The 21,236-nt window shown below is 40.3% G+C and overlaps 2 protein-coding genes and 1 pseudogene across 3 annotated transcripts in view; 1 reads left to right on the top strand and 2 right to left on the bottom strand.

The window, feature by feature from the left end:
• The window catches only part of LOC145477963 (chitinase-3-like protein 1 pseudogene), a 2,180-nt pseudogene extending 916 nt beyond the window's left edge, over positions 1 to 1,264 (bottom strand).
• A 7,879-nt stretch (positions 1,265 to 9,143) lies between these two features.
• LOC145470408 (uncharacterized) lies at positions 9,144 to 13,172 on the top strand. Its single transcript, XM_081454221.1, has 4 exons — positions 9,144 to 9,155; positions 9,616 to 9,802; positions 10,639 to 10,870; positions 11,562 to 13,172. Exons 1-4 carry the CDS (start codon positions 9,144 to 9,146, stop codon positions 11,887 to 11,889), a joined length of 759 nt encoding a protein of 252 aa, XP_081310347.1. The 3' UTR covers positions 11,890 to 13,172.
• A 3,155-nt stretch (positions 13,173 to 16,327) lies between these two features.
• LOC145477956 (uncharacterized) overlaps positions 16,328 to 21,236 on the bottom strand; it is a 32,455-nt gene continuing 27,546 nt past the window's right edge. For both annotated transcript variants that reach the window (XM_081455834.1, XM_081455835.1), the window contains exons 26-31: positions 20,723 to 21,025; positions 19,623 to 19,757; positions 19,266 to 19,366; positions 19,078 to 19,180; positions 18,799 to 18,885; positions 16,328 to 18,707 (exon numbers count right to left, since the gene is read on the bottom strand). In XM_081455834.1, the coding sequence (XP_081311960.1) occupies positions 18,516 to 18,707; positions 18,799 to 18,885; positions 19,078 to 19,180; positions 19,266 to 19,366; positions 19,623 to 19,757; positions 20,723 to 21,025 (921 nt within the window). In that variant the 3' untranslated portion in view covers positions 16,328 to 18,515. The remainder of the gene's footprint in view (positions 18,708 to 18,798; positions 18,886 to 19,077; positions 19,181 to 19,265; positions 19,367 to 19,622; positions 19,758 to 20,722; positions 21,026 to 21,236) is intronic.

The following is a 21,236-nucleotide window of genomic DNA, read 5'->3' as shown; positions in this document are numbered from 1 at the left end:
TTCATCCAGTACCAGACAGCGAAAGGAAGGGTTAGCTTGTCACCGTCCGGTCCCATAGCAGTGTGATGTCCGGTCTTGTACTCCCACGTACCGTGAAGATCATAAGTCATTAAGTTGATCCAGTCAAGAGGCTCGGCAATGTCAGCAATATCGTATGCTCCTTTGATGGTCCAGAGTCCTGCTGCTACTGCGGCTGTTAACAACAAGCGTTCCTTTCCAGACGCCTTAACTTCAGCCTCGAATGCAGCCCTCAGTTCTCTGCACAGTAGAGTGAATCGTCCTTTGTCACTCTTGGGAGAGCCACCACGCATGCCTGGATACTCCCAGTCTAGATCTAAACCATCGAATCCAAACTTCCTCAGGGTGTCAATAGATGACTTGATGAAGATCGCTCGTTTCTCTTTCGTTGCCACCATCTTGGAAAAAGGGCTGTCTTTTTCTTCATGAGTCCATCCACCAACAGCAATTTGTGTCTTCAGCTTTGGGTTGGCTTTCTTTAGTGCGTTGATTCTTGAGTACAAGTCGTGGTCGTTTTCTTCGTAGATCTCCAGCGTGTGAGTGGTTCGGCTCACTTGCGCAAAGGAAAATAGCACATGAGTACAGAGAAAAGGATCGATATCTTCAGGCCAGAAGGTTCCACCTTTGGGTCGATACTGGGACCAGTTGGTATAGTAACATCCACGGACGTACTCTGATGCCGTCGGCTGGAAATGCAGCGCGCACCCAAAGAACAGAAGAAAGAGTATTGATTTCATGGTTTGGTTGCCTTTGCATTCGCAGCAAACTAAGATCAAGCAGTTTAACAGTGATATTTAATACCAAACCCTGTGTGTTTAGTTTGTTACCTCTTGACCCATTGTGTTTGTTTGTTGTCCAAGGCGTGAGAGGTGGGTGATGTCCGTCTGTCAACAAGTAGGTTCAGTTGTTCAAGCATGTCAAGTGCACGTCACACGTCTATGAAGTACCGCGCAATACGTGACACTTCTGTCAAGTATGTGCCACTTTCTGTGCTATTGTTTAACCATAGAAACACGGCGTTTTGGAATTAAAACTTGCGCAATGCAATTGGAATTATTGCAGTGTATTCTACTGCATTTGTTTCCTTTGAGGGGGCAGGGAGAGGGAGGGCCAAGCTGGCGACCAAACCAGTGGACACAAAGGTGGAGCAAAAGACATTCTTACTTTCTCTAAATGAGTGTTGTGTAAGGAATGTATTAGTTTTCAATGGATAAAAGTTATCTATTTGTATGACCAGATTGTTCGATATGCTATTTTAGAAAAACGTTTTTGATATGGTTTGTAGCACAAACAAGGACGAATAGCAGATAGCCAACAATTAATATTGATTAAATGAACCTTGCCACGTTGTACTTAAAAATCGAACCATTTGCAAATGGCAAGATAATCCTTTTATGAGTCAATTTCGTTAATCCGGATTAAAGAGAAAGTAACCAGAGTGAAGTTTTATGGATTATCTTAAAATCACTCTTTCAGCAGAAGCTACGTAAAGGGTACAGATCTTTCTCAACTGACTGTGTGAGTCAGTCAACAAAATTATAGGAGTACCCAGGGCCTCCGGGCTCTTCCTCTAACTACAGCCTTCTCACACGTATTGATAATTCATCAAGCTTAAACAATGGAAATCAATTACGGTGACAGTGTTTAATTTGGATTTCTGATCTTAACTAGCCTGGATTTTTTACGATTTCATTACTCCATTTTCTCCTTTGTCTTAGTTTCGATTGAGAGGATATATGAAACATTCAAGACAGAGTTTGACACATCATCAAACACTTCGAAGCTCGTCAAAAATACTCCGCTGCGCGTTGTATTTTCAACTCACTTCTCTGTATTTGGAAATGTGGTGAAGCACGATCTTCCGTGTTTGACATTTTACTTGTACAGTCAACTGCTTGCCAATTGTTGTTGAATTACAGTCCAACCTCCCCGTAAGGGCTTACGGGGGGTGGTCGCTTACGGAAGCTTAGACCATTACTGCAAAGACTTACCCCGTGCGTCAGTGCCCATCTAACCCATATAATAGGTATTTATTCAGAGTATCATGGTTCGTTTCTGATAAACTACAGCGCCTTATTATCCAATTTCCGCTCCATTATCTGTCAAGTGGTCGCTTCGAAAATTTCAAACTTTTAGCTCTAAAAGTGGTCGCGGTCGCTTACGAGAGGTGATCGCTTACAAGAGGTTCCAAATATAGTGATTTGACTTAGAATCTTTTGGTATTTTGGAAAACTTGTTGGTGAGGTGAGGTGGTCGCAACGGGAGGTTCGACTGTGGTTATTTCAATACTTCAGATGTGCTTGACAACTGTTATCACAAAATACACACCGCACGATAAGCTGCTCAAATAAGGCAGATACACGCACTACATATGTTCAAATACAGGCAAACTGCCAACAAACCATTGTTATTGAGTTTTCCTGGCTTCTCTCGTGTTTTTGTTGGCTTTTGTTGACAGGTGTTGCTGTCATTTTGCTTTTGCGACCGCTGATATGTCGAGCAGCGTTGACCTTTCAGCTCTCATTTTTATTTTCTTTAAAAATCATCGTACCGTAGCTTTGTTCCGTACGAAAGATTGTCACCAAACCTTGATTTCTCCATATATATGTCTGTATTATCTAAGTCGGCTATATACCCAAGTTTCCTAAGTGGAAGCAAAATAACTAAATCAAGTAATATGAATTAACCAAAACACTCCAAGTATAAGTAAATCGAGCAATTCATGTTAGAAGAATATGGTGTTTTTGCTTTCTGACATCTCTTGGAATTAACTTTTCAGGCTCTTCAAAATTCTCATAAGACAAGAAGTTTAACAATAGGTCTGTCTATTCTTGGTTTAAAAATGCAACGACGGTGATGACAAAAACCCCACGGCTGATTATGTTATACCTCTCCTCCATTGAGGAAGGGATGTTCATGCTAAGTTGTAGAACGGCCATGAGCTAAACGGTCTGACTTGGAAAACAAAAACATTAGTATGGCGGTCTCAGGACATGCTTCTGCGTAGTTTGGGTTTTTAGATGTTTGTTAAAATTTGAAAAATTATTTGCACAGTTCGTTGTAGATCTGAGAGAAATACTTTTTAAAATTTATTTTAAGTAATTTGAGAGAAACTCTTAACAGACGTTTCTCTCAGATTACTCAGTTAAAAGTAATACAACCGAAAGACCCAATACACTGTAGATAACTTTGCCTTTATGTTTTCACATTAGGTGACGCTGTCAACTACTTGCACAGATCACTGAAAAATCTTAGACTTGACGAATTCGTGTCCAAATTAAAGTCGACCTGATCGAAAGCTTCTTTGGAGTCTCTTTTGGATTTGTTCATTTCTCTCCGCGAAGTTGGCGAAAAACTCTACATAGAAGTAAGTCAATGAAATTTTTACAAACTGTCCAATTTCACGAGCGCTGATTGGCTCATTTTTATCATCAATAAGAGGACAGACGCATAAAAAACTGACGTCAATTTGTTAAATCGAGCTAGAAATCTAACGTTGTCGTTATAAGAAGTATCACTGATGGCAGAACGATTACATATGCGCCTAGAACTAATATATATTTTTTCTCCAGCTTCCCAGCGGTCCGGAATCCTAAATCGTTGAGTCTGATTGGTTAATCGCAGGCGCTCCAGCGGTCCTGATTTCCTCATCCGGATCCCGAGTACGGGACCGAGTACGGACTGCTCCTAAATTCGCTCCTAAAAATCTGAAAAGTTAGCAGCAATTGTCAATCTTTTGCCTTGTTTACACTGCCATTGACGATAAGTCAACGCAAGTTTATCGCTATTCACTTTTAAATGGCAAGGAAAGTCACTGTAAGTAAATTAAATTGAGTGTTTAGAAGTTGTGAGAGTTTGTTTGGTTGTTTGTAGCTTGGTGCTGTAATGGCGCGTAATCCTGTGTTTCTCTCGCCGTAAAATTTTAAGTAAAAAATGAGTCAATTTCGGTTGAGTTTACCTCCTTTATCGTTGCTGTATTTAAGAGAATTTCTGTGGAAAGCACTTAACGAATTTCCTCGCTTTTTGGTATTCAATCTACGGTTGAAAAGTCTGATTTCAAAGGATTTTGTCAGCCTCAGCCTTCGGCTTCGGCTAATAACCCTTACCGTGCACCGCGGTCATACATGACATGATTACCCGTGACCTTGAGTGTCCTTGACATGACTTTTGTATAATCTGCAGCTAGATGACGTCACAGGCGCTGATTTCGAAAATTCACCGTACGCTTTTGGCCAATCAGAAAAGAGGTAGCGAGTTCAATGTATAATAATCTGGCTTAACTGCTGTTACATCCTTTTGACTCTGGGTAACAATTCGACAAAAATCTCAAAAATTTCTCTAGAATAGCTCTGACACTCGGATCTTGCTCGCGTTCTTTATAAGGACCATACTCCCGAGGACCATACTACAAACCATCAACCAAATGTCAAATTCACTGATCTTGAGAAATTTATGCTTCTGTAAGGACTTGCACAGTTCACATTATGCGAAAGTACGATCGTGTACAAGTTCCCTCGACAGAGTAAGCAGAAGCGAAATAATTTTCTTTCTAATTTTCACTACGGTTCCATTACCGTATCCAAATTTGCAATTAGCCAATCAGAAGCCGTGTCTACTGTCCTGATATTCTGCGATATCAAGTTAATGACCCGTATGGCTACAATGTAATCCTCACTTGGTCGAATTTGGGTACGGTAAATACCTAACCTTTTTGGTACGCTTTGGCGGCATAGCAGGCTCATTTGGTCTTGCCGTGGTTATTTTAGCTCGACTACGTTTCGCCAAACTACGAACCATGGCGCGAACAAACTCACCTGATATGTCGCCGAAGCTACGAAAAAGGTACGATTTATATGTATAAAAATTATCTGGCCGAAATAACGAAGGCTACCTGTTTCACACTCAATCGAGTTCGCACCCACCCAGCTCGCACCCCTGAACTCATTATAAACTTTCTAAATCGAGTTCGCCTTCACCTTCAGTGGATTAAAGAACGAGAAATAAACATGTTTTGTGTGATTTTGTTTCATTATGCCCACAATGTTGCCCTTTTTTCTCGGTAAGGGAAAGATAAGTTTTATTAAAGCACTTGATCGCTAGTTGAGTCGATGTGGGTGCAAACTCGGCGGGTGTCAAATCACTTGGGTGCGAAACCTCCAGCTACCAAAATAGCATAAACAGCGCAATACAAAAATTATAAAGATCAATAACACCAAACTCAAACAACAAGAACCTTAAGAAAAACTTAAACTAAAGAATATTACGCAACTTAAACAACTCAGAGGAGAAAGGCGGGCATCCTTCGGGTGCCAGAGGGTTTTTTTGTTGCTTTCGTGGCAAAGCTACTAGAAATCGTCAACCAAAAATACTGTTTTTGTTTACATAATCAAAGCGCAGGTACAAAAATCGGACCCGACCAATATACTCATATAAGTAACATAACGCAGGCAGTAAGCCGCTGTTTAGTGACGTATTTTGTTAGGAATTTTCCTTACAAAAGGCGCTAATTGTTACTTCTTAACGGCAGACTCGGTAAGTCTGCGCATGTCACTTATGTGCGAGTGAAAACCAGCCTTTATGCGTCGTTCTTAAATAGTAACCATTCTCACTTAGCGAACCGAGTCAATCAAGTCGAGTCGTTTACACTCAGTTGTGGCGTTTGTTAACACAACTAACATTCAACGTAACACCTCTACCGTAGAATTATACTACAAGGTTTTATCTCTAAAATTATGTATGTTATGGTCCTGGGTTATGGTTCAACTAAACAGGGTTTGAATCTGTCCTAAACATGGTATAGCTGCACGATTGCCGTCGTTGAAATGATAAATAGAGTATTTAGAAATCCGCCCTCAGAGAGGACAGTCAGTTGCTCTCTTGTCCTTATTCCACCCAGTCCTTTGTCCTACACAGGGCCTCTTGGGGGACTGTATTGTGATATAAGTGCTTGTATTTAGTGGGTGTGTGTCAAGGTCTTTCAAAGGACAGCTACATAAGAGATCTACTCGCAGACCAGCAAGCGTTCCACTTTGAGCACGCTTTGAAAAGACGATACTCCGTGTCAAAATGTCTCGCTCAAAAGGATTTGGATTGACCCGCGAACTGGAGAACAAGAAGCGCGCGGAATACGATGAAGACCTAGCCAGGAAGGCTTGCGAGTGGATGAATGATGTATGCAAAATGTCGGCTAGTGAGTACTGTGTTGACTTCCACCAGGCCGAACCGACCTCGGCTTTCCATTCCCGCTTGGGCCGCCAAGATTTCATACTCAACAAAATGCTGATCATGAAGGATCATGATGAAGTGGCTGTCTTGAGAGCTGTAAACTGCTTCATGCAAAGAAATTTAACACGCATTCACGATTATTTTAGGCAAACTCTTCCTTGATATTTACCTGACTGACTCAGACATCATTTTCGTGAGAGAAACTTGCGAACTTTTCTCGCGGGGGATTATGCAAACCGGGCGAATACCGACAGGAAATTCGGAACGACCAGTCCACAATTCTCCAGAAAACCGGATTCTAACGTTTTTGTGGAAGATAAGTAATCAAGAACAGGCTCGAACTGTGACAGATCGTTTTTGCATCCAGTGTAGTGCCGACTCGCCACCATCTTGTTGCTTTGGTCGAGGCAAAATTCTGGACTAGAGGAACTAGGGCCGATTCATATATACTATACCGGGAAGAAATGACAAAGGGAACACGGAATTTCGGAAGTTCCAAATTTCCGGAAAAAAAGGACAACCTCGAGAGGTTGACCCAAATTTTCGAAACGAATTTCCGGAAACTTTCTTTTCCATACGACTTTGAACCAGTTTGAACCAGAATTTCCCGAAATTTGGGGAGAATGGAACGCGCCCTGGGAAGGCGAATTGTAGGGACAAAAAGAGGAACTAATCACAGCTGAAATGACGTAACGAACCAATCAAGTCCAAGCGCGGACAATGATTGGGTTCCTTTGCCAGGACCATTCTCTTTCACTGATTGGCTAAAAGAGAGGCAAACTTGCCGTCATTGCTTGTATGAGTTTTTCATCCTAAACCTGTTGCAGAAAGCACTCGATGTAAAAACAGCCATTTTCCACACGTACTTGGAAAACGAAATTTTTTGTCGAGAGCTGGAAGGGTAAACAAATCACGGCTTTTCTTTCTCTTGCGATTTTCTTTCACCAATTTGCAAGATATGCAAAAAGGCCTATAAAATAGAATTCTGTCCGCTCGCGGAAACTGTTTTTCTTAGAATTAATATTTTTGCTTTAAGGTGGCTCCCATAGTTTTACGATTGCACGTAATCTGCGCGCGCTCAAAGGAAAACGTAAGTGTTTTTCGATTTTTATAATGTCAATATAGGGACAAAAAGCAGAACTGACAGTGAATTTTCTCGCGTTTCCTACAGTGAATTTTCTTTTAAAACTTGGTTCAGTTGTAACCACATACAATTCCTATAAAATACCCTAGCTATTTTTGTTAAAATCTGTCAGAGCTAATCTAATATATTTAGAAGAATGACAAATTACAGAATATTGGAAAAGCCGTCTGAACAACCTTGACTTTTAACCAATTCAAAACGTCAGGCAATATCATTTCCATGATCTGGAAAGTATTAAAAATTTTACCCAAGGAAAGTATAAATATTAAGGAGTTTAGGCCAAAATGAGGGATATATCTGCCTGTCATTAGATGAGATGTTGCTATGGCAACGGCTTTAATCCAAACATTGACTTTCAAAAAATAAGCCTTATCATAAGAGTACCCATACTGGTAAATCTTTTACGGGAAAACGTTAAGAGAAATAAACTAAGTTTCCTTTCCTAGCTCGCGCAGCTCGCGCAGCTCGCGCTCTATATAGGGAGGGTGTTCGTAAATACTCTAGTGAGCCACCTAAGACTACGTTTGATTACTCTCATATCGCACGGGCAGCTGGTTGATAAAATATTACAGGTTGGATTTGCCATTGCTTTACGAACAAAAAATTAACACATCGCCGAAAAGTGTTGATTAAAAGAGCTGGTTGAAATTGTACTCAAGGCCAAGATCGCTAGAGTGAGAGAAATTTTATATTGCTAATATTCTGGGGAAAAATAGCTGCAACTTTGTTCACATTTCTTTTCGTGTGTTATTTTTGTTTGAATGTCCATTAAATAAACTAAATTTAATATCTTACTGGTTTACCAGATTTATTTTTGTTACTGAAGCTATAACGAGGTAAGCTCGAAGTGCAATGAAAACACATTGCATATGGTAACTGTTTCGATGCCTCGCTGATATTGCCTCCAAAATACTGTTGTTGCGAAACCCAACGATCAAATTTTATAAACCCGAGCATACAAAAATCTCGTTTTTCTGTGCTGTTGCAGCTCATTAACAAGAAAAATGGTAGATTAGAAAGACATTCGCTGCTCCAATGGAAATTAGAAGCTATTACAACAATATAACCACAGGTGATAACAAAAACAAAATTGGTGTTTTTTCGGAAGGGCCTACGGAGGAACCGCAGGTGTTCCCTTAAGTAAACTCCGTAAAACCAAACAATCTGTGTCTTCAAAGCTTACACTGAAACCTAATTTCGTAAGGGGTCGACTATAAAGTTTCCTGGATTCATTAGCAGCTTAACAGTGTTCACTTTCATCTACAACCGCAGTTCATATATGAATTATTTCATATAAACTTCACATCATTTCACTCCTCACGGGAAGATATGAACTCAATAAATTGACCTCGCTCCCAATGTGTGGCTTCATAGCTCAGTTGGTAGAGCATCGCACCGGTATCGCGGAGGTCACGGGTTCGAATCCCGTTGAAGCCCTGATTTTTTCGGGCTTCTTCTTTCCAATTGCTTAAATTGGAAAATTTACTGCGATGATCATTCTTCACTTTCATCTACAACCGCAGTTCATATATGAATTATTTCCTATAAGCTTCACATCAGTGTCATCTTTTGATCATCAAAACATGGTAATGAGCTGGAGAAACCACAATAATTAAATATCTTTTTCAAGCAATAACCCTGCGATTGTCTTTAATGTGAGTAATTGTTTCCGTTATAAGCAACGAAACACCTTGTACGCGAGCGATTAACGATTTTCGTTAATAAGATAGAAAGTGCCAGACCTTAAAATTGGATGATGGCCGAAAAGGTAATATCCTTGTTTTCACCTTGCATATTTTATCTTTTTTTTCTTTATCAAAATTATATATATACTTTTAAATCACTTCACAGTTTTATCTTAGTACACTGTATGTTTTCGCGATAGCTGTCGACGGACGAAAATTACGTCGAAAATAATTCGCTTGGATTGTAGCGAGAGATAAAATGCAACCTCTTAGCGATAAATCTACATATCAAATGCTATCTTGTTCATCATTTTACGCAAATTTCAACGACGGTTTGCCCCTGTGTGTTTTAATCTGGGCAAGTTGCACATCCAAAACACTTAAGTGAGATAAAAGTGTAGTGGCACAAGATCAATGCAACTGCAAAATCACTTCACACTTTTTCGAAAGCGCTTTTTTATCGTATGAGTCATCAGTAGATTACTCTGAGACAACGAGTATTTCATCGTTTAATCGCCTTCCTCTTGCCTGATCTTCAAACAGAGAATTCGTCGATCGCAAGTTAGCAGTCTGGTCTCCTCGAAGAAGATTTTTCACGACTTCCAAGAGCGTATGGTGCACTGGATGAATGAAAACTATGGGCGAATACTTGATCTTTTTCGACGATTCGATTCAGACAACAGTGGTAAACTTTCTTACGAAGAGTTTGCTGATGGTATGAGAGACTTGGGTACGTATCTGAACTAGTACATAGAAAGACGAATTAAATGGGTTAATTCATAAACAAGCTAAATTGTAGACTTTAAAAGAGTTTAAAGGGTTTATTCAAGCTAATAATGAACTACGTTAATCTAGAAATGATTCCATAGCAACAAGAGGCTTAAATATTTTTCTCCTGTATAGCACAAATAAATAAAGCATTCTTGAAATACGAAGCAGCGAAACGCTTTTGAAGTTTGTTGAATACGGTTAATTTACTCATATCAAACCAGCACTCGACCCGACTAACTCGACCGACATTTTGCCTGTCAGAAGTACGTTTCTACTCTGCAAACATGGAATAAACACTACGAAGAGAAAAGAAAAACTATTACATGCACTTAAGATCAAACTTTAAATGAGAGGTCAAATGTAATATTTCTTCATTTAAATTCCTGATCAATTAAGTTTCTTATGTTTTTCGGATTAGGAAGTACTAGTTAACGGAGCCGACAGAAAAAGGCCAAGGAAAAGGCGTGGTCCTGGGCATTGCATACGTTTTCCTTTCAGGCTTGACACTAACCAGTCACGTCTCTACAAAATCGTGGTTACGGTTTGACTGTGCGCATGCGTCCAACTTCACGGATGGTTTCCAAAAATGCGTAGAACGAGCAACCATTGTAAATAACGCTCTCCTTATCTCTCTTAATTTCCTATTTCGCCCAGAGGTCCCAAGTCGTAATGTTGACCAAGAGGATCGTGACATTCTCACGGATGTGCGCTTAAAACAAGCGAGCCTGTCCCATGAACGCCCTCATAATGAGGGCCATTTTCATTTCTAAAGACTTCTTTACTAACATTTTGCAGGAGCACCTGCTACTCAAGTGGAAATCATTCTTATGGCCATGGCTCTGGACTCAGACGGTGACAAAGAGATCGATTACCGCGAATTTAAGAAGCTTCGTCGTAAGTTTAAATTGACCGAACCCATCAGGAAAGCCGCTGACCTCGAATATTACGAAGAACCATCGGCTCAACTACAGCCCTGTCCTAACTGCAGTGTGGGATTGTGGGAGCCTGTTGCTGAGGAGATTTCAGGGTAATTACAACACTTTTTGCAGAAAACATTATATTTTAGCGAGCGCCAGATTTGCGAAATGATTCGTTTCCTTTGTAAAATTTACATTGATCAGTGAAGAATAGCAATTGACAGACTGCCAGTATTGACAGAAAATAATTACCGACTCAACATTGAATTCTACCCTCACGAATTTAAATGCTTCGTTACTTTACGACCTCTTAGAAATACTCCATAACTCTTTGGGAATCTGACAAAGATCCTGAACAGTACCAAACTCAACAGAACCGATGGAAAACGCTATTCAGGTCTATTTCCTTAAACTAAGCTCTCGACTAACCGTGCCAGAGAAATGTAACTTTTTACTTTGTATTACATGTTAAAATGAAGTGCAACTATGTTTTGTAGTTTATAAATAAAAAATCTTGAAAAAAAAAATCTTGAAACAAAGAAAGCATAAAGAGTAATATTAACCGTAATAACTCGATCTATTGCCGCTATTGCCCAACAGTTCCAATATTAGTTCCCTGTGCACAAAGGTAAACTACTACGCCCTGAGTTCAGTAGAGCTATGGGTTCCTGGTAGAGCACATCAAGCGCCCTGTCTCCAATTATCGTTCTCGCTAGAAGCCGTAATTTAATTACCCCTTCCCCCCACCCCCGGGCAATAATCGAATTCTTATATTCTTACGAGTTGTTGTCTTTTCTGCAGTTACATCATGCTGGACTTGTGCAGTATCTCCATGCAAGATGTCACTTCAATTCCTAGTCCCATTAGTGTCCAGGTCCCTTCGAACATCTCCGTATATGGAATAACGCTGATTGTCAAGCGGGAATTGGGACCATGCACGTTAAACATAAGAATTTATCAATCCAAAGAACGGGAAGAAAAACAGGAATTGGCGTCAAGTATGAAGCTGAAGGATTTTGGATTTCTTGGCACTTTACCGCCTGAAGAACCTGAGAAAATTACTTTGTTTTACGATTATGATTACCCACTAATGGACTGCCCTCTTCTTATGGCCAACTTTTCTATTTAAAAACGACAATTGAATTTGTTGAAGCCGGCAGAACGGACGGCTCGCGCGCACGGTGCTCTGTAGATCGAAACACGCGTGTGACGTGCAAAGAGATATCAAGCTGCTCGTCACTCGTGCCAGTGTTCCACCGAGTACGTCACACACCGCCGGTCTTGAAACTCAAACTCCGCTAATCTGCACATCTCATTAGCAGACATTACCCAACCCGACATCAAGGCTATCGTTAAACGTTCTGTCACGCAAATGATTTCTAACGCGACATCGTTAGACCGATCTTCTTTGTTGAAGTGGCTTCCTTGCATACGGCTGGCGCGCCTGAAATTTGAATTGACCAATCAGGATTCAACATGTGGGAAAAGCTTTACTGTCCTCACGTCAATGTAAATTAACAGGAGTAGTATTGAAATCAGGCAGCTTTTCTCGCTGGAGATGGCATTTAATATTCACGAAAAGGGATTTACAGTTGTAAAAACTATATGATTGTACAAAGAGAAAAATATGCAACATTTTGTCTCCGAGTGCTAATTTGGCGCCAAAAATGGGTCGCCGGCGTCCGGCATCACAAGTCGCTCGTCGTTCGTCAAGTGTCGCCAGGTAGGATAACAGTTGTGTTATTTTAAACAAAATATGCCGTCCCTCGTGAAAATAAACCCAACATTCTCAAATTAACTATTAGAAGAGGCCAAAGCAACTTAACGATTGCCTTTATTTTTGTTAGCTGGAAAGAAAAGGAATATTATCGTGTCATTTTGGTCGGACAGCTCCGTTTTGATTGCCGCTCGGACAGCAGGAGCAGCCGTCGTATGCAAGGTTCGTGTTGCTTATAAATCAACCCATGTAACAATCTGTTAGCGCTTCAACAATGTTACGTTACATTCATCCGACATAGATTAACAATTGTCACGGTATCAGGTTTAAATGTAAATGACCGTGACCTGATTCTACAATAAAACAATAACCTGAAGCAAGGCAGGCTGCGCAGTAGAGTCAGTCATAAACAATGCTGCGCCTGCCTTTACACGACACGCCGCAGGTCACGAACAAAATGCTTGGTAACCATGCACTAAGAGAAAAGCCACAGAACAAGATTTAATGTCCATGCGTTTTCCATTCAATCAAAAATTTCAAAGTCTCGAAATGGGAAACAATTGTAGCGAAAAATTTCCTGGCAAAGTTTCATCGCTGCCTACAACAGAGCACGCAGTTTTCAAGCTCGACACCACACTTAAATCACACATTTTAATAGAATTGTTGAGATGTGGAATTCGATACCCTTCGATATTAGGTTATCTCCTAGTTGTGCAGTTTTTAAGTCGGGAATGAAGAAGTTTTTAAGTGAGGAATGAATATTTAATTTGGTTTTTTTTTCTTGATTGTTATTACACGATTATTTATTTAGATTAGCTACATGGTGATCTGTCTCGCATGGAGTGTTCCACTCTTTTACAGATTATCCTTATGGCTTTGCCTGTTTGTGTATGCCTTTAGACTTAGATTTAATTGAAATTAAATTGTAATAAATAAACAAATAAATAAATAAATGGTACAACCGAAGGACGCTGTTGATCCAACCAAGGAAAATTCAGTAGCTCACGGTATTCCATGTAGCCTGTCGATGATTCTTTTCTAAGATTGCATTCCTTGTGAATGCGACAGAGTTTATAGCGGTGAAATGGACCAGGCCTCTTACATTTCAGAGCACGCCTACGAGGCTGACCGCATCATTTACATTGGATCGAAGTACCAATGTTCATTGGTCGAGATGAAGAAACACAACAACACCACTGTACGAAAACAAACGCCTGAGGCAACAACTTCACACCAATCACAGACGACATAGTGCTTAACGGGTAATCAGTTTGTAATGTGTAATCAGTCGATGAAGACTCTCAATAAACAGTCGAAACGTCGCAGTCTAAATCTCAGGTGACTGCATACCGAGAAAAACGTCCATACTTTATCAGTATTGAATCTTGCTGTGACGAACTACAAAATAACACAATTGAATACAATGCAATGTAATGCAATAGAAATTTATTGTGTAATATTCTTAGCTATATGTGAGGTGTGACATCGCAGGAAAGATAAAAATGACACACAGGTATTCCACACAAATTAAAATTAAAAGTAAATATTATATATATATATGAACCAATTTTTAAAAAAAATATATATAAGCCAGGATTAACAGGTATGGTTACTTACTAATTTCTTTCACATTTACATTTCCACGCTGTTGTTGTACTTTGTATCATTATTTGAAAACTAAGGATACATGTAGGTCACGTAAAGAGGTTATGGTAGCTTCACGACAATATATTTATAGCGAATCCTATACTTATATTTATAATAATTTAATTTTTCATTCCTTATCCTGTATGTATAATTATATGTCTTTCGTCGTTTAAACCTCTAGCTAAGTAACTTTGAAAGAATTACGACAATAAAATATTTTGAAAGGTATTAAAAGCGTGTTGTTGCGGCTGGGTTGGTCCTTGAAAGGGATGTGCGTAAATAATAGCCCAAATTACGATAGTTCGGTGATCGCTTTACAGAAATGTAAAATATCGTAAGTATCTACACGACTTTTCGCAGTGCTCTTGAAGATATGTTGACGCGAACTCCCATTTGTTAAAAAAAGAGAGAAATTTGCGGAAAATTCAGACAATTGCAAAATGGCAAATGGGCAAGCGAATACTGTCTATTTACGATAGTTAAATAACGCGTAAAGATCGCCTTCCTGGTCGCTTTACAGTCGCCGTAAAATATCGTAAACATTCTATATACGACTTTTTGCGATGCGCGTAAAGATAGCGTTTTACAGTCTCTCTCCGTAATCTTTACGCACTATCGTTTACAATGCGTAAAGACGTGGGAGAGCCACCACGCATGCCTGGATACTCCCAATCTAGATCCAAACCATCGATACCAAACTTCCTCAGGGTGATAATGGATGACTTGATGAAGATCGCTCGTTTCTCTTTCGCTGCCACCATCTTGGAAAAAGGGCTGTTTTTTTCTTCATGAGTCTATCCGCCTACGGCAATTTGTGTCTTCAGTTTTGGGTTGACTTTCTTTAGTACGTTGATTCTTGAGTTCAAGTCGTGGTCGTTTTCTTCGTAGATGTCCAGCGTGTGAGTGGTTCGGCTCACTTTCGCAAAGGAAAAGAACACATGAGTACAGAGAAAAGGATCGATATCTTCAGGCCAGAAGGTTCCACCTTTGGGTCGATACTGGAACCAGTTGGTATAGTAACATCCACGGACATACCTCTGATGCCGTCGGCTGGAAATGTAGCACACACCCAAGGAACAGAAGAAAGAGTATTGATTTCATGATTTGGTTGCCTTTGCAGTCGCAGCAAACTAAGATCAAGCAGTTTAACTGTGATCGTTAATACCAAAACTTGTGTGTTTAGTCTGTTATCCCTTGACCCATTGTGTTTGTTTGTTGTCCAAGGCGTGAGAGGTGGGTGATGTCCGTCTGTCAACAAGTAGGCTCAGTTGTTCAAGCATGTAAGGTGCACGTCACACGTCTATGAAGTACCGCGCAATACGTGACACTTCTGTCAAGTATGTGCCACTTTCTGTGCTATTGTTTAACCATAAAAACACGGCGTTTTGGAGTTAAAACTTGCGCAATGAAATTGAAATTATTGCAGTGTATTCTACTGCATTTGTTTTCTTTGAAGGGGCAGGAAGAGGGAGGGCCAAGCGGGCGACCAAACCAGTGGACACAAAGGTGGAGCAGAAGACATTCTGCCTTTTTCTAAATTAGTGTTTGTGTAAGGAATGTATTGGATTTCTATGGATAAGAGTTATCTATTTGGTATCACCAGATGGTTCGATATGCTATTTTAGAAAAACGTTTTTGATATGGTTTGTAGCACAAACAAGGACGAAGAAATATGGTGCAACAATTAACATTGATTAAATCAACCTTGCTACGTCGTAGTTAAAAATCGAACCATTTGTAAATGCTAAGATAATCCTTTCATGAGTCAATTTCGTTGATCCGGATTAAAGAGAAAGTAACCAGAGTGAAGTTTGATGGATTATCTTAAAAGCACTCTTTCAGCAGAAGCTACGCAAAGGGTACAGATCTTTCTAAACTGACTGTGTGTCAGTCAACAAAATTATAGGAGTATCCAGGGCTTCCGGGCTCTTCCTCTGGCTACAGCCTTCTCAAACTCATTGATAATTCATCAAGCTTAAACAATGGAAATCAATGACGGTGACAGTGTTTGGATTTCTGATCTTAACTAGCATGGATTTTTTTACGATTTCATTACTCCATTTTCTCCTTAGTCAGAGTTTCGATTGAGAGGATGTATGAAACATTCAAGACAGAGTTTGACCACATTACCAAACACTTCGAAGCTCGTCAAAAATACTCCGCAACGTGTCGTATTTTCAACTCTCTTCTTGGTGTTTGGAAATGTGGTGAAGCACGATCTTCCGCGTTTGATATTTTACTTGTACAGTCAAATGCTTGCCAGTTGTTGTTGAATTACAGTCGAACCTCCCGTAAGCGCTCACGGGAGGCAGTCACTTACAAGAGCTTAGACCACATTAGGTCAAACTTTTGCCTCATTAGCATGTAGTAACTGCAGAGACGTACCCCATGCGTCAGTGCCCATCTAAACCCATATAATTATTCAGAGTATCATGGTTCGTTTCTGATAAACTACAACGCCATATTATCCAATTTCCGCACTATTATCTGTTAAGTGGTCACTTGCGGGAGGTTAAAGACAAAAGACAATTTCAAACTTTTAGCTCTAAAAGTGGTCGCGGTCGGTTACGAGAGGTGGTCGCTTTACAAGAGGTTCCAAATATAGTGATTCGACTTGAAAACTTTCGTTATTTTGGAAAACTGGTCGCTGATGAGAGGTGGTCGCAACCGGAGGTTCGACTATAATTGTTTTAATACTTCAGATGTGCTTGGCAACTGTTGTCACAAAAGCTTTCTTACCGAGTATTCTTAGCATTTGTGCTACACACCGCACGATAAGCTGCTCAAATAAGTCAGATGCACACACTGCAGAGATGTTCAAATACAGGCAAACCGCCAACACACCATTGTCATTGAGTTTTCCTGGCTTGTCTCGTGTTTTTTTTTTTACTTTTGCTCACAGGTGTTGCTGTCATTTTGCTTTTGCTGCTATTTCGAGCAGCGTTAACTTTACAGCTCTCATTTTTACTTTCTTTAAAAATTATCGTACCGTCGCTTTGTTCCTTTTGCTCAAAGTGGGAACAGCTTACGAAAGATGGTCACCAAACCTTGAATTCTCCATATATGTCTGTATTATGTGTGTCGGCTATTTTCGGTCAAGTTGCTTTAACCCAAGTTTCCTGAGTGAAAGCAAAATAACTAAATCAAGTGATATGAAGCAACCAAAACACTCCAAGTGTAAGTGAATCGGGCACATAGTGTTAGAAGAATATGGTGTTTCTCTTTTATGTTTACCGCTCATATCATTGTTAGCCCGATTTTTGTAGTTGCAATAATAGAATTCTGTCTTCGTGTTGAAAAGTTATAGGAATCTCAAATTAGACTGTTGTCAGTCTTCTTTTCTCTTGAAATCAGTCAAGTAGTTTAATCGGCCTTTACTTGCAACGCTTGAGCCAGGGAGCCGAGATGAAGTAAGGTCACAGCGACCAGAGGAAACCACTGAATTTTCACAGTCAACCTCAGCACTTTATAGCCTGTTTATACCATTGGAATGAAGCGTGTTGATTTACCTGTGTACCTGCCTTTTTTTTAGTTGTTTTGGAAGGGATCTGCACCAGAACAGACGGTGTAGGTTTCCGTGTGATTTCAAATGACTGCAGTGACGATTCGAGTTCCAAGTATTAAATAATTATTATTTCTTCCCAGGCGGAAATTTCAGGTTTCAATTTTCAAACTCTTTTAATGAAGAGAGAAAAATCTGCTCAGGGGGAAAAATGCACCAGACAGATTCCAAGTACGTTTTCTAAAAAAATTCTTGGTTTGCCAGGTTTTATTTTGTTTTGCGTGAATATTTAATTACAGCTTAGCTCTAATTCCTGAAATTTCGAGGCAGGGTCATACGGGTAGATTTTGAGAAGACGTCTAGTGCCCAGTCTTGCCTTAAGCACTCGGTCGTTCATATTGGCTGTTTATTATAAGGCTTGTGTTTGTAGCCGATACAACGCATGCCCTGATTGGTTATATCTTTAAGGCGAGATTCCTACGTAAACCATTGTGTTCTTGTGTTTTTTGCTTTATTCAAACAGCAACAGTTACAAGAAGTGAGTAACAATGAACACTGTACGAAAGAACAGAAGAATTTGTTGAGACAATGTAGACAATGTATTTCTTGTAAAGGAGGCTTTGTACACAGGAGTTCTTTCACAAAATGTCTATTCCGTGCCTCACTAAAACCAAAAAGATGTAAACAGCCGTGGAAGGAATTGGTTTTTTGTAAACTCACCTGTGAAAAACCTATTTACATGTCTGTTTTACAACGAAAACCTGCTAATGGCCTTTACATTATTATCATTCTTTACACTAATAAAAGCCTTTTGGGAACGACGTTTTCTCCTTGACGGATAATTTGGCTGTGGTATAAGCTGACCCATCTCTGCAAGCAGGACTTTGTGTTATACGTGAACAATATCTACCAAAGAAGGAGTGGAGCTGTTTTTCTCTCGTCTGCGCAGGCCTAGTTGGTCACGTGATGCGGTCAGAACCTCGATTGCACGTTGTCTTCTTAGTTTCTTTTTCCACTGAAAAGCGAGATCAGCGGCTTCCGTGTGATCAGACGAGGCATCTGGCCCAGGTGGGCGGAGACCCTAAAAGCAAACAAGAAAAATATTTTGAATTAACTATGATTCTCTTCTCAGTGAAACAACTAACAACGCGTTAGTCTAAGTGTCACGTTACCTTCACACAAGCGGCCTCAGCAGCTTTTAGAGTTTTCACAACGGCTTGCATAAGATTTTGTGCATTTTTTACCAGCATTGCGTCTGCCTGCAAGAGATAGCAAAGAACAGATCAGGTAACAGCGAGCGGAAACTGGGGAACAGTACTGGAACAGGAACGCATGCGTTGTAACAAGGTCCATTTTGTCAAGCGTTGCGTAGCAAGTATTTTTTTTTTTACGCATGGGTCGGAAGGGAGTTTAATGAAGGTAGAACAAATCATTTATACATGTTAACCTACCGAAATGTCCGAGGGAGTGGCTGCTTTAACAGACGAAATGATTTTGAGCTGTGTACTGATGGTTGGCAGGTATTCTGCATAGTACAGCAAATCATTTCTACTCCTGAAAAAAGCAACAAAACAATATCCTATTGCAGTTTGTGTCTCACTCAAATTTGAAAATTAAGACCGCCAGATCTTTTCCTTACCTTTCGTCGACACTCTGTTCAGCAATGACGTGAGCAAACTTGAGAATAAACTTGGCATTGGACGCGATAGCTTTTGCTGTGTTAATCATTTCCATTTTATTCTGTCAAAGACGAGAAAAGAACTTTTATGGGCACCTTTTCTCCACTACACAATTAAATTAGCACATAAACGCGGCCTCGCGTCGCCGAAAATTCGCCTGAACAAAAACTCGAGTCCTACTGTTACATAGAAACCGATTTCGTTAAACATTGCTGGCGAAATGGCAGAAACCGAAGCAAGGTTTTCGTTACAAGACCATACAATGACCGACCCTACCCCGGTTGGGATGCATTAATTATCCACCCCAGCCCAGGTACCTGAAGTCGGTTTCCTCCTCGAGCGAACTTGGCGATCTGTAGCATTTGTTGAGCCATCTCCTTGGCCACCATCACGATTGAATTGTTCTCTTCCTCCCATTTGTCTGTTTCTTCTTGTAGGAGTTGAGCGGCGAGCTGAAAGAAATCCTCGCTCATAAAGATAAAATTCGAAAACCATTGAGATGATAAAGTCAAGAAATTATTGTTATTACATAGTAGATAAAAAGGAAGATACTTCTCCAAGTTTTAGCTCTGTGCGTTTTCCCAAACTTCAGATATTCGTCGAAATATTTTGCACAAATTTACAGAGCCCGGTATGGATCCGCGATGCTGGTGTACCTCCGTTGTACACCAACATGGCGGATTACCTGAACTGAACAAGGAAACATTTAAATAAACACTTTTCCTAATACTTTAACTTCTAAAAATGTTAAAAATCACGAGATAAGTATATATATTTCGACAAACGCGAACGTAGCTTTATGTCACACACCGCTATAACTCTGAAATTCAAACTGCGCTTGTTTCCAGACGAAGCAAGCTATTGAACCGAAAAGTTGTAAACAGATATAAATTAAACGCCTCTTATGCCTGATGGGGATAAAAACTTTGGTGGCTCTTTAGTTTTGGATTTTAGAACACGATGACGTCACATGCAAACGAAGAATATATAGTGGCTACCTAATTTAATGTACCACATCGAGAAGTCCTGGTTCGAGCTCTGGGGGAGGTCGCGTTCTTGGGCCAGACACTACACGCTTCCCGCGCTTTTCTCCAACCAGCAGAATGAATGAAGTAGTCCATTCAGAAATTTCGAAAATGACGGGCTTACTTGCGATGGATTAGAGTCCCGTTCAAAGGGAAAAATAATACTCTTTTTAGTCGCCTTTGTCCTAGCACTTCAGTCTGGTTCCAGTCTCAGAGGCTGGCTCATTGAGTCTCCTAAACTATAAAGGGGTAAGTAAAATTTATAGACTGATGACAGGCATAAGAACACCTCCCTCATTGGTTTAAACATTTTTCACAAGTTTCTTCAAGCCTGGCATGCTTAAATAACAAAGCAAGGAGATGAAATTTATCATCCAGTAACTTCAATATACCTCAATTGACTTGGAGCTTTTCCTCGCCCTCAGTTCTTCAATAGAAGTCGATTTCCACTCGGGGTCACCGCGAGTAAGTCCCGAAATACTTGCAGCTCTAAGCCGACGACGAGAAGCAGGAGCCGCAATTTCAGCCCGGTTGAGAGATTCGGCCGAGGAAAAGCGTTGATGGAGCTCATCAACCAGGGCCTTTCTCATGAGGTCCGTTTCACTAGCTGATCCCCAAGGCCCTCGCAACCGACGGACCTCTGGAGCACTCTCGGTGTCGGAAAATGAATATGATCTCTCCAGGGAATCCGTCCTCTTTGTGGGGCGAAATAAGCATAATGTTAGCAAGCCTGTACAAGCCTGTCAGCACTGTTGTTTCCCTAAACTTTACCTTGACTTACAGACACTTCCAAAAGGCTACCTTTTCCACAGGCAATTAAAACAGAGCCAAAATATAAAATTAACACATGGAATCTTACCATGCTTTCTGTAAAATATTTAAATGGCGATAACGTTTGATAAAGTA

This window comes from Orbicella franksi, chromosome 2 (genome assembly GCF_964199315.1).
Source record: "Orbicella franksi chromosome 2, jaOrbFran1.1, whole genome shotgun sequence".
Classification (NCBI taxonomy): Eukaryota; Metazoa; Cnidaria; class Anthozoa; order Scleractinia; family Merulinidae; genus Orbicella; species Orbicella franksi.
The sequence above is the reverse complement of the archived record's forward strand: the minus strand, read 5'-3'. Positions and strand labels throughout refer to the sequence as shown.